The sequence below is a fragment of the Rutidosis leptorrhynchoides genome, chromosome 5 (assembly GCF_046630445.1).
Source record: "Rutidosis leptorrhynchoides isolate AG116_Rl617_1_P2 chromosome 5, CSIRO_AGI_Rlap_v1, whole genome shotgun sequence".
NCBI classification, from domain to species: Eukaryota; Viridiplantae; Streptophyta; class Magnoliopsida; order Asterales; family Asteraceae; genus Rutidosis; species Rutidosis leptorrhynchoides.
Genome location: NC_092337.1, coordinates 300,002,880 through 300,018,258, shown reverse-complemented (window position 1 = coordinate 300,018,258; position 15,379 = coordinate 300,002,880). Strand labels below are relative to the sequence as shown.

Genomic DNA, 15,379 nt, shown 5'->3' with positions numbered 1-15,379 from the left:
AGAAGTATTCTTCCCATCGTTTCCTAATTTTGTCTTCCTTCACTATGCTTTAACCTGCTTCATCCTTGATATATTTGATGTTATCCAGATCCCTTCGCCGACGCTCCCTAGCTTTGGCTATCCTGTAGATGTCGTTTGCCCCTTCTTTAGAGTCTAGTCTCTTATATAAGTCTTCGTAAGCTTTATCTTTTGCACGTGTATCTTTGCTTCTCTCTTGGCTTCTTTATAGCTATTTTCTATGCTAGTTCTGTCTGCTAGTGTACCCCCTCTAAAGGAGGTGAGCTCCCGAAACCTCGCTTGTTTAAGCGCGACTTTAGTTTGGACCTCGTCGTTAAGCCACCATGATTCTCTACAACCATTTTGGGCTCTCGACATCCCAACTGCCACTCCCAAGGATTCTTTTGCCACCCCTCTAATAGTGGACGCTAGGTTGTTCCACATCTGATCTGCATCAATAAAGGCTGCATTTTCCAATTCAGCACCCATTCTTTCAACAACATTAGCCCTAAAAGTCTCCGCCTTCTCTCCATTTAAGTTCTTCCAGAGGATTCTGGGTTGTTGTACCTCTCTCGCCCTCCTGTTTACCCGTCCCTGGGTACCTAACTCCATGACCAATAGTCTATGCTGGGATGAACAAGTCCAGGTTGGGAGGACCTTACAGTCCATACAGTTCCTAAGGTCACCCCTGCGAAGAAGGAAAAAGTCAATTTGGGTACTATGACCCCCACTATGGAAGGTGACTAGCTGAGCATCCCTCTTCTTGAAGAAAGAGTTTGCAACAACCAGATCATGGGCAATGGCGAACTCAAGAATTGAGCGCCCTTCTTCATTTCTAACCCCATACCCAAAGCCCCCATGGGCTCCCCTATATCCCTCTACCTCCGCTCCTATATGACCATTAAGATCGCCCCCTATAATCAATCGATGGTCCGCTGGACATCCCCTTACAACCTCATCTAACAATTCCCAGAAACTCTTCTTCTCCGCTTCTCCTAAACCTACGTGGGGTGCGTAAGCGCTAATGACCGTGAACGTCTCCTCATTAATTATAAACGTAACCGACATAATCCTATCGCTAAACCTACCCACATCAACAACATGATCCTTGTGTGTTGGACCTAAAAGGATTCCTACTCCATTTCGAGCTGTCCTAGAGCCCGAGTACCATAACCTGTAGTTATTAAAGTCCACCGCCTCCTGTCCCTTCCATCTAGTCTCTTGAACGCACACTATTTCCACCTTACACTTAAGAAAGATATCCACAAGCTCAATCCTCTTGCCCGTCAAAGTTCCTACATTCCAACTTCCCACTCTAATCTTACCTGGGGTTGCTACTCTACTCCCTCCTCCAACCCCTCTAAAGCTACCCGCCCCTAAACTAGGAGGACATGACCTCACGTGACCATACGAAAGTGTGGTGTCTATATTATCCGGTAGGCTACAACGTAGCAAAAAAGCAAGAAAAGAGAAATTTATATAACTAATTAATAGATAAATATATAGATATAAATATATAGGTATATATATATATATAGCTAATAATAATTATATATATTTAATATTTACTAATTAATAGATAAATATAAATAATACGCCGTATATGTTGATGTTATAATAACAATTGTAGTATGGATACAGATAGGTATCAAAACAGCAGCAAATAATAATTAAAAACAACACTAGTGGGTAAAGTACACAAGGTCTAAGCAGAAGCAACAATATAAGACTCCCTGAATAATACAGAATCAATAATCAATATACAGTCCTAAAACAAGAAGCAAAGATAGAAGTAAGTAAAGGGAGCAAAAACAGAAGCGTGGACAAATACTAAATCAATAAACGGTCCTAAAAAGTAGTAGTAAAAATTAAGATATAAGTTAAACGTAAAGGAGAAAATAAAAGCCAAAAAGGAAAATACGAAGGGGGAGAAACGCAAAACCAGTCGTGGTAGGGTCTATTCGCGGTGGTCGGAGTTGCCCGGCAGTTGCTGAAAATATGCCGGAAAACACAATACCGCCGAGCTGGGTGATCTAAAACCACCTTGAAACTGAAAATATGTATAAAATATTTATTTGTTAAAAAAAATGATAATTTTGACATTAATAATTTACTAATGATAATAATAATAACTTTATTAATAATGATAATATTAATGCTAATAATGATGTTGTTAATAATGATATTTATGTTAATAATAATAATAATAATAATCCTAATAACTATAACAATGATACTAAAGATATAATGTTAATTCCAATACTAATGTTTATAATTGTATTATTTTGATAATAGTTATAATAATAATAATAATAATAATAATAATAATAATAATAATAATAATAATAATAATAATAATAATAATAATAATAATAATAATAATAATAATAATAATAATAATAATAATAATAATAATAATAATAATAATAATCATAATCATAAAAATGATAATAATACTAAAATGATAAAATTAATAATAATTATTATATAACTAATACTTATAATTATAATCATAATTATAATAATGATAGTTATAACAATAATAATTATAATCATAATAATAACATTAATCATAATAATAACAATAATAATCATAATAATTAATAATAATAATAATAATAATAATAATAATAATAATAATAATAATAATAATAATAATAATAATAATAAGAATAAGAATAAGAATAAGAATAAAAGTGTATACCCTTGTAAAAGCTTTTCTAAAAAAAAAAAAAAATTGCCCAAGATGGGGCTCGAACCTCCGACCTCTCGTTAACCCGAATCATCCTTTAACCACTCCTCTGTCTCAGTTTATCTGCTATTATTCGTAACTCAAATTTATTTAACTTATTTTCTGTTTTTCCCTCTTCTTCTCCATTTAATCGACCAGAGACCCAACACTCAATCAATTAACTAATTACTGTTTGAAATAAAATTTGAAATTCAGTTGTAAATAATCTGTAATGAAAATTGGTTTAATTAAACAAAAGAAAGAAAGAAAAATTTAAAAGACCTGTTGTGTAGTCGAAGAACACGATTCAACTCAAATCCCAATTTCAAATTCTAAATCGTTTTAGTTGAATATTATAACATGAATTTGATAGTAAAATTTTCCTAGAAACTTTCTCAACCATCAATCGACCCACAAACATTGAAACCCGTTCGAATTTCTCGATGAACACATAAGTTGACTTTTTAATTAAAAACTTTGACTGTCAAATTCGTACTTGATATAGAAAATTAAAACCTGAGATTTTGAAGAAAGGCTCACGACTTGATTTAGAAACCTTCTGCATTTATGGATTTTGAAATTCGTTTCTAGATTGTGTTTTGGCTAAAAAGTTGTATAACAGAGATGAACGAGCTGTTATTTTTATTATTTTTTTTATTATTTTTTTTTTGTTTTAATTCCCAAATGCAGTTGTGAATTGGCTGTATTTAAAGGTGAAAATCGATTATGTAGAGTTAGTGATACTGATATGATCCATTTTTGTCTGTAATACGATTTGAGTTTCGACTAGTCACAAATTTCGCAGACAAGAGAATCAATTAAGAAGAATAAAAGAAATTGGAAAGTGACATAAAATAGATTTCGTACAAATTAAAGTCAAGGAAACAAAAATGAACAACAGGTTGAAAGTTACTTGCAACTGATTCGATTCTTTTTTTTTTATATAAATTATATAATTAGTTTTAATAATTAATAAATATATATTAATAATAATAATAATAATAATACTAATTAATAATAATTAATAACACTAATTTGTACTAATAGAACTATTAATAATAGAAATACTAATTTTATTAATGATATTAATAATAAATTGTATTATTTTCTAATAATAATAACTATAATATTATTAATGATATTAATAATACTAATATCGATAAAGGTAATAAGTATCCATTAATAATAACTAAAATTGTAATCTTACTACTAATTATGATAACAATAACATTAGTAATAATAATATTGTAGCAGATTAAATGTATCAAATTTCATATTTATGTATTATATATAATAATATTATTAATATCGATATTAATATTAACATTAGTTTTGATATCAATAATAATGAAAGTAATAATAATAGTATTGATATAACAACTATATTTTAACTTGTAATTTTAATATTACATATTATTGTTTATGTAACATTAAATGATTATATTATATATTATATAATAACTTATTGAATTCTAAATTTTATACATTTTAATATATACATACGATTAATAATTATGTATAGCAATTATATGTATATAGATTCATTTTATCAACCTTTTATTATATCGTTTATTATTTTATAATTTTTAGTTTTTACAATTTAAATCATATATTATTTTAATTTATATTTCAAATTTCAAATTATTATATATATATATATATATATATATATATATATATATATATATATATATATATACATATTTATTTATACACATTTGTTCGTGAATCGTCGGGCATAGTCAAAGGGTAATTGATTACATTAAAGTAGTTCAAAATTTTTGAGATTCAACTTTACAGATTTTGCTTATCGTGTCGAAATAATATAAAGATTAAGTTTAAATTTGGTCGGAAATTTCCGGGTCGTCACAATGAAGGTCCTAATATCCTAACTAAGATGATGATACCCTTTTTAGGGTCCTATAATATAATTATTTACATTATAAATGGGTCTTAAAACATATATTATGATCCATTAAAAAGGTCCTAATATCTCAACTAAGATTATAAAACCTTTTTTAGGGTCTTATAATATAAATATTTACAATACAAATTGGTCCTAAAAACATATATTAGGACCTTTTAAAAGGGTCCTTAAATCTCAAAGTAAAATCATGAAACCGATTTTTGGAGTCGCGGAAATCAGCTATAATGGTCATGATAAATATAAAATAATTATGGGCATGATATTAAAAATATAATTAAAAGAAACAAATTCTATAAATGAAATTGATATCCAACAACTGATTTTTATTTAATAGCAAACTCAGAATCTCATATATGTTTCATCTGGAAGTAAACATAGTTACAAAAATCAATATATAAAAGTCTAGTAACATTTGACGATAATAATAAAGAAGTAAACACATGAATACTAAGAACGAGCAGATCGATCATGAAGCAATCTTCTTAATCAAGAGGTACTACCTACAAAAAAATATATATGTATTTCATATGTTAGTTTTAAACCTTCGCGTTAATATAACTTATAATTACAAAAGTACACTTTAAGAAGGTCATACCTCGACAAAATTTCTTGGCCATGCAATAGGCGTGCCTATAGCTTCAATAATTGTGTCCATGTGTCCATACGGCCTAACCAGCTCTTCGTCTTTTTGAATTGCCACCTGAGGATTAACCGAACAGTATCTTGTACCAATCTCTTTCCCTCCCACCACCTCTTTTGGATCTAAACTCAAAACTCATCCCCTTGCTACTATGTCAAACGGCTTGTGAATGCTCCTCAGATATACGTCAGACTTAACCTGAATATCATTTTACAGCAAATAAGAGTTAAACTATACGGAGTATTTGTTAATATATTTGTTAACATTGAGAAGACATAGTTTTTAATAACATAAACATACCCGTAAAGGTGGAGGTTAAATGACTGGTGAGGTAACTGGGGAAATAGTTGAATCACTGTTGGACCGATTCTTTTCACGATTCAGTTGTGCTTTTTCCGCCTCTAATTCCACGATCTTTGATTTCAACATTTGATTCTCTCGTGTGTAAGCAACACGAGATGGTGTTACACCCCATAGATTAGTAGCCCGGACTGCGGAGTGTAGCGTGTGGATTCAATATTGTTGACGAATCAGTGTGTATAACTGTTAAGGAAATAAGGTATGATGGGGCGGTAGGTTAAGTAAAAAAATAAATAAAAGAATCAATGTGTTGGGGAAATAGATTTTGAACAAGATAGAATGGCAGCCGCGCGTTGCTGCAGCAGCGGTAGCTCATTGCTGGTATCACTGGTTGCGCATCCGACTTCGAGAATTCGCTTGTGAAGTCTACTACATCCTGGTATTCATGTAACTAAAGTTATGTATAAGTTTGGAATCCATGCTACTGGGACACTTTTTATGCCTTGTAAGCATTCATATTTCTGTATTCTGAAACCTAAATAATATAATAAAGGCTTAGTTAAATAAGGTTCTGTTTAAAAAATTTAAAGCTAATAATCAATTGTATTCTGAAACCTAAATCCTTACAGAAATTGTGTGATCAATTTAAACAAAGTAAATCAGTTTTTTAATCCCTCAGGTTGTCCTATATATTAAACTGACCCAATTTAAAAATAGCATAATCAATTGACCATAACCCTGGCTATAACAGTCAAATAGCAAGCAAGTATATTTGAATTTATGTAAAATTCAACATCATAATGTTAACTACATGTTTAAGAATTACTAACCACTTTGCTAAGTTTTTGGCTTCCAAATGACTCCAATACACGCCTATTCAGGTATTCGTCTTTCTTTGTACCATGTTCGGTCCATAAACTGCAGCAATCACCTTCATTTCACCTAATACAAAATGAGAAAAACGACAAACTAAACAGAGAGAATAGTTTATCATATACCTTTTTCTAATAACGTTCAACAAAGTAGATACATAATTATTCATCGTTAACTCTAATTATATACTGTGGCGAATAGATAAAATTGATACAAAGGCCCGACATTACAAAAATCCATCTACTGTAATAATATATGCTCTAGCAAGTAAAACAAATACATACATCCAATATGCAAATATACTCGATGCACATAAGTTTGATTTGTGTCTCACATACAACCTGTTATTGTATTTATAAAAACCAAGTATAAATTAACTACTATTACTAAATCGCTATTAACATACTCATACATCCAATATTAACATAGCATAACAATAATAAAAAAAATCAAAGTAGACTAAATCAGCATTATGACCGGCTAACAGAAAGAACCAGTGTCACTCATGTACATAATGGTGCTTAATTGGTCCGTAACCATAAACTGTATCAAAAGAAATTTCCCATAAACAAAACAATTGTAGTCATGATGATGTATAACTTTTCATCTTCAATAGTGCTGCAATGATAATATGATTTGATCATTATTGAAGAGGTACCTCGTAACTTAATAAGACAATGCAAGTAACACCATAAAGCAACTCCAATATACAAAACAAAAAACCATAATCCACTGGTAAAATATGAAGATGTAACTTGGATGAATTAAAAAAACAGACAACATACAAAACTCAATGAAAACATATATATATATATATATATATATATATATATATATATATATATATATATATATATATATATATATATATATATATATATATATATATATATATATATTAGAAAGTAAAAATGGATGACTGTATTTCCAATTAAAAAAAAAAAAAAACTCCAAATAACCAAACATGAAATCAAAGATAAATTACCTAATACTAAATTATTAGCATAAAGAATCTTACAACTGCGGTAGCGAAAGTCACGGCAACGATATGAATCGAATCAACTGAAACCCTAATTGGTGACCCAAATCGTCAATCGATCGTAAAAGAGAAATATTTTGAAGCTGCAGAAGGGATATTTGATCATAATCAAATCCGATGTATGTCTCCCTCTGAGTCGACTCCAAATCCACAAAATAAGAAACCCTAATTTGAGGCTGTGGTTCGCAATTGGTGGAGGAAAAAGAAAAGATACATGTGATATGATAACGAGAGAAGGCCGATGTATATCTCTTTCTCAATCAGCCAAAAATCCACAAAAGAAGAAGAAACCCTAATTTGAGGTTGTTGCTGCAGTCGGTGGAGGAAGAAGGAAGCAAACATATGTGATATGCTAATGATATGGTGAACGATATAAAAAAATAATTAGCAATTAATAACTGTATGAACATTACTCTTAGTAATGATAGGAAAAAAGACGATGAAAATCAGTAACTTTTTGATACAGGAATTGAATCTAAAGAAATGAAGAAATTGGTATACGAATTTTGGTGGATTGAAAAATTTGGAGTGGCGCCATGGCGGTATGAAATTTTGGGAAAAAATTTGAGTTTGGAATTTCGGGCAAAGTGGGGAATTTCTCTATAATATATCCAGATTTTAAGCTCCGTATTTTTTTTTTTATGCAATACTCTGTATTTTTTTTTATCCATCCATCCAAAGTATTACGGTCTACGAGTATATTTTATATAAAAATTTTAAATTTTATTTAAATATTCAATTAATTATGTATATGAATCTATATGAAATTAGTCTTATGAGCTCGTCCGTTGAACGGAATCGTAAAAAAATATTAAATATAGTTATACGACAATGATACATGAAATCTTAAAAATAAAAGAGGTAAATTCATTTGTGAAACAAATATATTACAAAAGTTTCTACTAATAGATTTTTTAAGCTTGATTGTTGGACGAAAACGTAAAAGATAATGTTTTATCAAAAATCAATGTAAAGTCATTAAGATTAAGATAACATGACTATTAATTACCCGTTGTGTATTTGATAATATAGTATTATTATGAAAATAACGTTTTTTTTTTACATAGATGAATACTAACTTGAACATTTTTTCTCTAAAACTGCAAGAAGTATTTAAATTAATAAAGTACAATTATTAGTACTAAAATGATACCAATAAACTTATTAAACTTATAGATAAAATATTTTGTTTCCTAAAACATTTTTTCTCTAAAACATTTTTTCTCTAAAACTTGAACATTTAACGAACTTTCGACGAGATTTTTGTTGTCTAAAATGATACCAATAAACTTATTAAACTTATAGATGTTTATAGACATTCATCTTTTATAACGTTTATTTTCATGATGGTGATTTTGTGGGTCCTTGATGTGTATATAATGTTTCTCAAATGTCTCTGTATATGTTATCAAGAGAAGCCGAACTCTTTCACCGGACTGCAGCTAAGCGAATCATGTGTTATCTGAAGGGTAATCTTTGTTTTGGGATTTGGTAATCAATTAAGAAAGAAGATTTCGAGCTATATGCGTATATTGATTCTGACTATGTTAGGTGTAAGATCAACAAGAATCAATGTCGGGAGGTTATCGAATAATGGATACTTGATTTCGCCTCAAATTGCTTTTGTCACGTGTGTATTCAACGCCTATAACCTAGACCCTAGTGTCACACCCTCAGTTAGGGCCTGGGCGAAATGTGACTTAATATCGAAATATACCAACATATTATAATAAACGAGAACAATACTAAATGATGAATTTAACTTTAATGAGTACGCAGCGGAAAATGAAATGTAGTTACAATGACAGGAATAATGATAATGGAAATGTTCACATGCAGAAGTAATAAATGCGATATCTCTTGATCCTATGTCCAAGTAGCATCACATAAGCAGTAAGTATAAGAGCTTGAATCAAACAGCACCTGAGACAAAACATGCTAAAGTGTCAACCAAAAAGGTTGAGTGAAGTTCATAGGTTTAACAAAAAGTTTGACCGTTGTTTTAGACCACAAGATTTAGTTTGTAAAGTTGATCTCGAAAGATCGAAAGAAATAGTTATGCCAATTCGTGATATTTAAACTAAACGATAGTATGCCCCATGACAAGTTAGTTCTACTTGTCGGTTTAATTTCATTATCAAGTAATACAAAGACATAGTCAAATGTATCGGGGACGTTACTCCCGATAGGCCTACCCCCAATAACCTAGCATGCCGAGCACTTAAAAATATCACTGTAGGGACTTTAGCCGAACAAAGCTGGGTATAGCATAGTTTAAGCAGTTTGGTACTTGTGTCTAAAGTGTAAAAAGTAAAAAAAAAAAAAAAAAACAGCATGTGTCTCACCCCAAAAGTAAGTAAGTTTTGCTAGCAATAAAGAGGGGCTATGAATTCACCTTAAATAGCAGTTGAAGTATTCCACGCAAGAAAGGAAAGTAAAGAAAGTAAGTGACCGGGATATCAACTAGAAGTAGTTCTTCAAGAGAGATATGAGAGATTAAGGTGCAAGTTTTAAATGAGAAACGTATGTGGTATTTATAGTTGAAAATGTTAGGTAAAAAAAATAAAATAAGTAAAAGAAATAAAAAGAAAAATATATATTAAATCTTAAAATAATAAAAATAGTTTGTATTTTTATTAAAAGTAATTCTTAAAAGTTAAAATAAGAAAAAGTAATTTGTATTTTTATTAAAAGTAAATCTTAAAAGTTAAAATAAGAAAAAGTAGTTTGTATTTTTATTAAAAGTAAATAAGAAAAAGTAGTTTATATTTTTATTAAAAGTAAATCTTAAAAGTTAAAATAAGAAAAAGTAGTTTATATTTTTATTAAAAGTAAAACTTAAAAGTTAAAATAAGAAAAAGTAGTTTGTATTTTTATTAAAAGTAAATAAGAAAAAGTAGTTTGTATTTTTATTAAAAGTAAATCTTAAAAGTTAAAATAATAAAAGTAGTTTATATTTTTATTAAAAGTAATTCTTAAAAGTTAAAATAAGAAAAAGTAGTTTATATTTTTATTAAAAGTAAATCTTAAAAGTTAAAATAAGAAAAAGTAGTTAGTATTTTTATTAAAAGTGAATAAGAAAAAGTAGTTTGTATTTTTATTAAAAGTAAATCTTAAAAGTTAAAATAAGAAAAAGTAGTTTGTATTTTTATTAAAAGTAAATAAGAAAAAGTAGTTTGTATTTTTATTTAAAGTAAATCTTAAAAGTTAAAATAAGAAAAAGTAGTTTGTATTTTTATTAAAAGTAAATCTTAAAAATTAAAATAAGAAAAAGTAGTTTGTATTTTTATTAAAAGTAAATAAGAAAAAGTAGTTTGTATTTTTATTAAAAGTAAATCTTAAAAGTTAAAATAAGAAAAAATAGTTTGTATTTTTATTAAAAGTAAATAAGAAAAAGTAGTTTGTATTTTTATTAAAAGTAAATCTTAAAAGTTAAAATAAGAAAAAGTAGTTTGTATTTTTATTAAAAGTAAATCTTAAAAGTTAAAATAAGAAAAAGTAGTTTGTATTTTTATTAAAAGTAAATCTTAAAAGTTAAAATAAGAAAAAGTAGTTTGTATTTTTATTAAAAGTAATTCTTAAAAGTTAAAATAAGAAAAAGTAGTTTGTATTTTTATTAAAAGTAAATCTTAAAAGTTAAAATAAGAAAAAGTAGTTTGTATTTTTGTTAAAAGTAAATCTTAAAAGTTAAAATAAGAAAAAGTAGTTTGTATTTTTATTAAAAGTAAATCTTAAAAGTTAAAATAAGAAAAAGTAGTTTGTATTTTTTTGTATTTATTTATTAAAAGTAGATATAGTTTTGATGATTTTTTTTAATAAAATTCTAAAAAAAAATCATTTAATACATTTCTAAGAACATTTAACATTTTATTTCTATATTTGTTTAATTATTAAATACGAATTTTATATAAAAATTATTATTATATTCAGTTTTTATAATTAAAATTAAAATTTATGATTATTACTTTATAGTTTTTATTAGTTTTATAAATGTTATAATATTATTTATTATTTAGTTAATTATATATTCTATTAACTAAATAACAAAAGTAATATAAATATTATATATATTCATTGATGTAATTATGTTATATTATATAACATAACCTTATTTATAATTATATTATTTATTTTAAGCGTACGTTTATTCGGTCAACGTTAAATTTATTCGTATATAACAACTCTAAGTATTTTAGTAAAATCGGAAGTCGAAAAGTGAGGGTTGTTACATTACCTCCCCGTTAATAAAAACTTCGTCCCGAAGTTTTAGATAGACTTCTCGGATGCATCAGCGGTTGAGAAGAGATGGGGATATTTTTGTTTCATTTGGTCTTCACGTTCCCAGGTATACTCGGGGCCACGTCGTGAATTCCAACGGATCTTAACAATAGGTATGGTACTTTGTTTTAAGCGTTTAGCAGATCGGTCCATGACTTCTACGGGTTTCTCTATGAAGTGCATTTTATCATCAATGCGAACGTCATCTAAAGAAATAACGAGAGTGTCATTAGCAATACACCGTTTAAGATTTGAGACATGAAACACATCATGTACTTGACTGAGTTCGGTTGGTAGTTCTAATCGATATGCCACGGGACCAATTCTTTCAGTGATTGTGAAAGGTCCAACATATCGTGGACTGAGTTTACTTCGTTTACCGAAACGGACAACACCTTTCCAAGGGGATACTTTCAACATGACTTTATCTCCAACTTGGTATTCGATGTCCTTTCGTTTCTTATCGGCATAACTCTTCTGTCGACTACGGGCAGTTTCTAAACGTTGCTTGATTTGAACAATCTTTTCGGTAGTTTCGTGAATAATTTCAGGACCAATTAAATGTCTGTCCTCAAGTTCATCCCAACACAGAGGGGATCTACACTTCCTTCCATATAGAGCTTCAAAAGGTGCAACTTTAATGCTAGAGTGATAACTGTTGTTATAAGAAAATTCAACCAAAGGCAGATGTCTATCCCAGCCTTTGTCGAAGTTGATAACACAAGCGCGAAGTATATCTTCCAATGTTTAAATGGTCCGTTCACTTTGACCATCGGTTTGTGGATGATAAGCAGTACTCATGTCGATTTGAGTTCCAAGAGCAGTTTGTAAGGATTTCCAGAATCTGGAAGTGAATCTACTGTCGCGATCGGATATGATTGATATAGGAACACCATGACGAGAGACAATTTCTTTGATATACAGTTGTGACAATCTCTCCATCTTGTCGGTCTCCTTGATCGGTAAGAAATGAGCAGATTTATTAAGACGATCTACTATGACCCATATAGTATCATTGCCACTAGAAGTCTTGGGCAATTTAGTAATAAAGTCCATAGCGATACATTCTCACTTCTGTAGTGACCCGAACTTTTCCATGTTTATATATATTAATTGAGATTGATATTTACATGATTAAATGTTTCCAACATGTTAAGCAATCAAACTTGTTAAGACTTGATTAATGGAAATATGTTTCATATAGACAATTGACCACCCAAGTTGACCGGTGATTCACGAACGTTAAAACTTGTAAAAACTATATGATGACATATATATGGATATATATATAGTTAACATGATACTATGATAATTAAACATATCATTAGGTATATTAACAATGAACTACATATGTAAAAACAAGACTACTAACTTAATGATTTTTAAACGAGACATATATGTAACGATTATCGTTGTAAAGACATTTAATGTATATATATCATATTAAGAGATATTCATACATGATAATATCATGATAATATAATAATTTAAAATCTCATTTGAGATTATAAATATTGGGTTAACAACATTTAACAAGATCGTTAACCTAAAAGTTTCAAAACAACACTTACATGTAACGACTAACGATGACTTAACGACTCAGTTAAAATGTATATACATGTAGTGTTTTAATATGTATTTATACACTTTTGAAAGACTTCAATACACTTATCAAAATACTTCTACTTAACAAAAATGCTTACAATTACATCCTCGTTCAGTTTCATCAACAATTCTACTCGTATGCACCCGTATTCGTACTCGTACAATACACAGCTTTTAGATGTATGTACTATTGGTATATACACTCCAATGATCAGCTCTTAGCAGCCCATTTGAGTCACCTAACACATGTGGGAACCATCATTTGGCAACTAGCATGAAATATCTCATAAAATTACAAAAATATGAGTAATCATTCATGACTTATTTACATGAAAACAAAATAACATATCCTTTATATCTAATCCATACACCAACGACCAAAAACACCTACAAACACTTTCATTCTTCAATTTTCTTCATCTAATTGATCTCTCTCAAGTTCTATCTTCAAGTTCTAAGTGTTCTTCATAAATTCCAAAAGTTCTAGTTTCATAAAATCAAGAATACTTTCAAGTTTGCTAGCTCACTTCCAATCTTGTAAGGTGATCATCCAACCTCAAGAAATCTTTGTTTCTTACAGTAGGTTATCATTCTAATACAAGGTAATAATCATATTCAAACTTTGGTTCAATTTCTATAACTATAACAATCTTATTTTAAGTGATGATCTTACTTGAACTTGTTTTCGTGTCATGATTCTGCTTCAAGAACTTCGAGCCATCCAAGGATCCATTGAAGCTAGATCCATTTTTCTATTTTCCAGTAGGTTTATCCAAGGAACTTAAGGTAGTAATGATGTTCATAACATCATTCGATTCATACATATAAAGCTATCTTATTCGAAGGTTTAAACTTGTAATCACTAGAACATAGTTTAGTTAATTCTAAACTTGTTCGCAAACAAAAGTTAATCCTTCTAACTTGACTTTTAAAATAAAATAAACACATGTTCTATATCTATATGATATGCTAACTTAATGATTTAAAACCTCGAAACACGAAAAACACCGTAAAACCGGATTTACGCCGTCGTAGTAACACCGCGGGCTGTTTTGGGTTAGTTAATTAAAAACTATGATAAACTTTGATTTAAAAGTTGTTATTCTGAGAAAATGATTTTTATTATGAACATGAAACTATATCCAAAAATTATGGTTAAACTCAAAGTGGAAGTATGTTTTCTAAAATGGTCATCTAGACGTCGTTCTTTCGACTGAAATGACTACCTTTACAAAAACGACTTGTAACTTATTTTTCCGACTATAAACCTATACTTTTTCTGTTTAGATTCATAAAATAGAGTTCAATATGAAACCATAGCAATTTGATTCACTCAAAACGGATTTAAAATGAAGAAGTTATGGGTAAAACAAGATTGGATAATTTTTCTCATTTTAGCTACGTGAAAATTGGTAACAAATATATTCCAACCATAACTTAATCAACTTGTATTGTATATTATGTAATCTTGAGATACCATAGACACGTATACAATGTTTCGACCTATCATGTCGACACATCTATATATATTTCGGAACAACCATAGACACTCTATATGTGAATGTTGGAGTTAGCTATACAGGGTTGAGGTTGATTCCAAAATATGTATAGTTTGAGTTGTGATCAATACTGAGATACGTATACACTGGGTCGTGGATTGATTCAAGATAATATTTATCGATTTATTTCTGTATATCTAACTGTGGACAACTAGTTATAGGTTACTAACGAGGACAGCTGACTTAATAAACTTAAAACATCAAAATATATTAAAAGTGTTGTAAATATATTTTGAACATACTTTGATATATATGTATATATTGTTATAGGTTCGTGAATCAACCAGTGGCCAAGTCTTACTTCCCAACGAAGTAAAAATCTGTGAAAGTGAGTTATAGTCCCACTTTTAAAATCTAATATTTTTGGGATGAGAATACATGCAGGTTTTATAAATGATTTACAAAATAGACACAAGTACGTGAAACTACA

The 15,379-nt window shown here is 29.0% G+C and overlaps 1 protein-coding gene and 1 long non-coding RNA gene across 6 annotated transcripts; both read right to left on the bottom strand.

Moving 5' to 3' along the window:
- Positions 1 to 153: 153 nt before the first annotated feature.
- Positions 154 to 3,485, bottom strand: LOC139849444 (uncharacterized). The gene is made up of 3 exons (XM_071839101.1): positions 3,473 to 3,485; positions 1,676 to 1,730; positions 154 to 1,438 (listed from the first exon to the last, which is right to left on the bottom strand). Exons 1-3 carry the CDS (start codon positions 3,483 to 3,485, stop codon positions 154 to 156), a joined length of 1,353 nt encoding a protein of 450 aa, XP_071695202.1.
- A 1,483-nt stretch (positions 3,486 to 4,968) lies between these two features.
- LOC139847798 (uncharacterized) lies at positions 4,969 to 8,025 on the bottom strand. 5 transcript variants are annotated; one of them, XR_011759686.1, is made up of 5 exons: positions 7,454 to 8,025; positions 6,426 to 6,537; positions 5,596 to 6,130; positions 5,251 to 5,493; positions 4,969 to 5,155 (listed from the first exon to the last, which is right to left on the bottom strand). It is a non-coding gene; the product is annotated as an uncharacterized lncRNA (long non-coding RNA). The 5 variants fall into 5 exon arrangements; XR_011759687.1 differs by having other exon boundaries at positions 6,426 to 6,526; positions 7,487 to 8,025; XR_011759684.1 differs by having other exon boundaries at positions 7,487 to 8,023.
- Between the last annotated feature and the right edge of the window lie 7,354 nt (positions 8,026 to 15,379).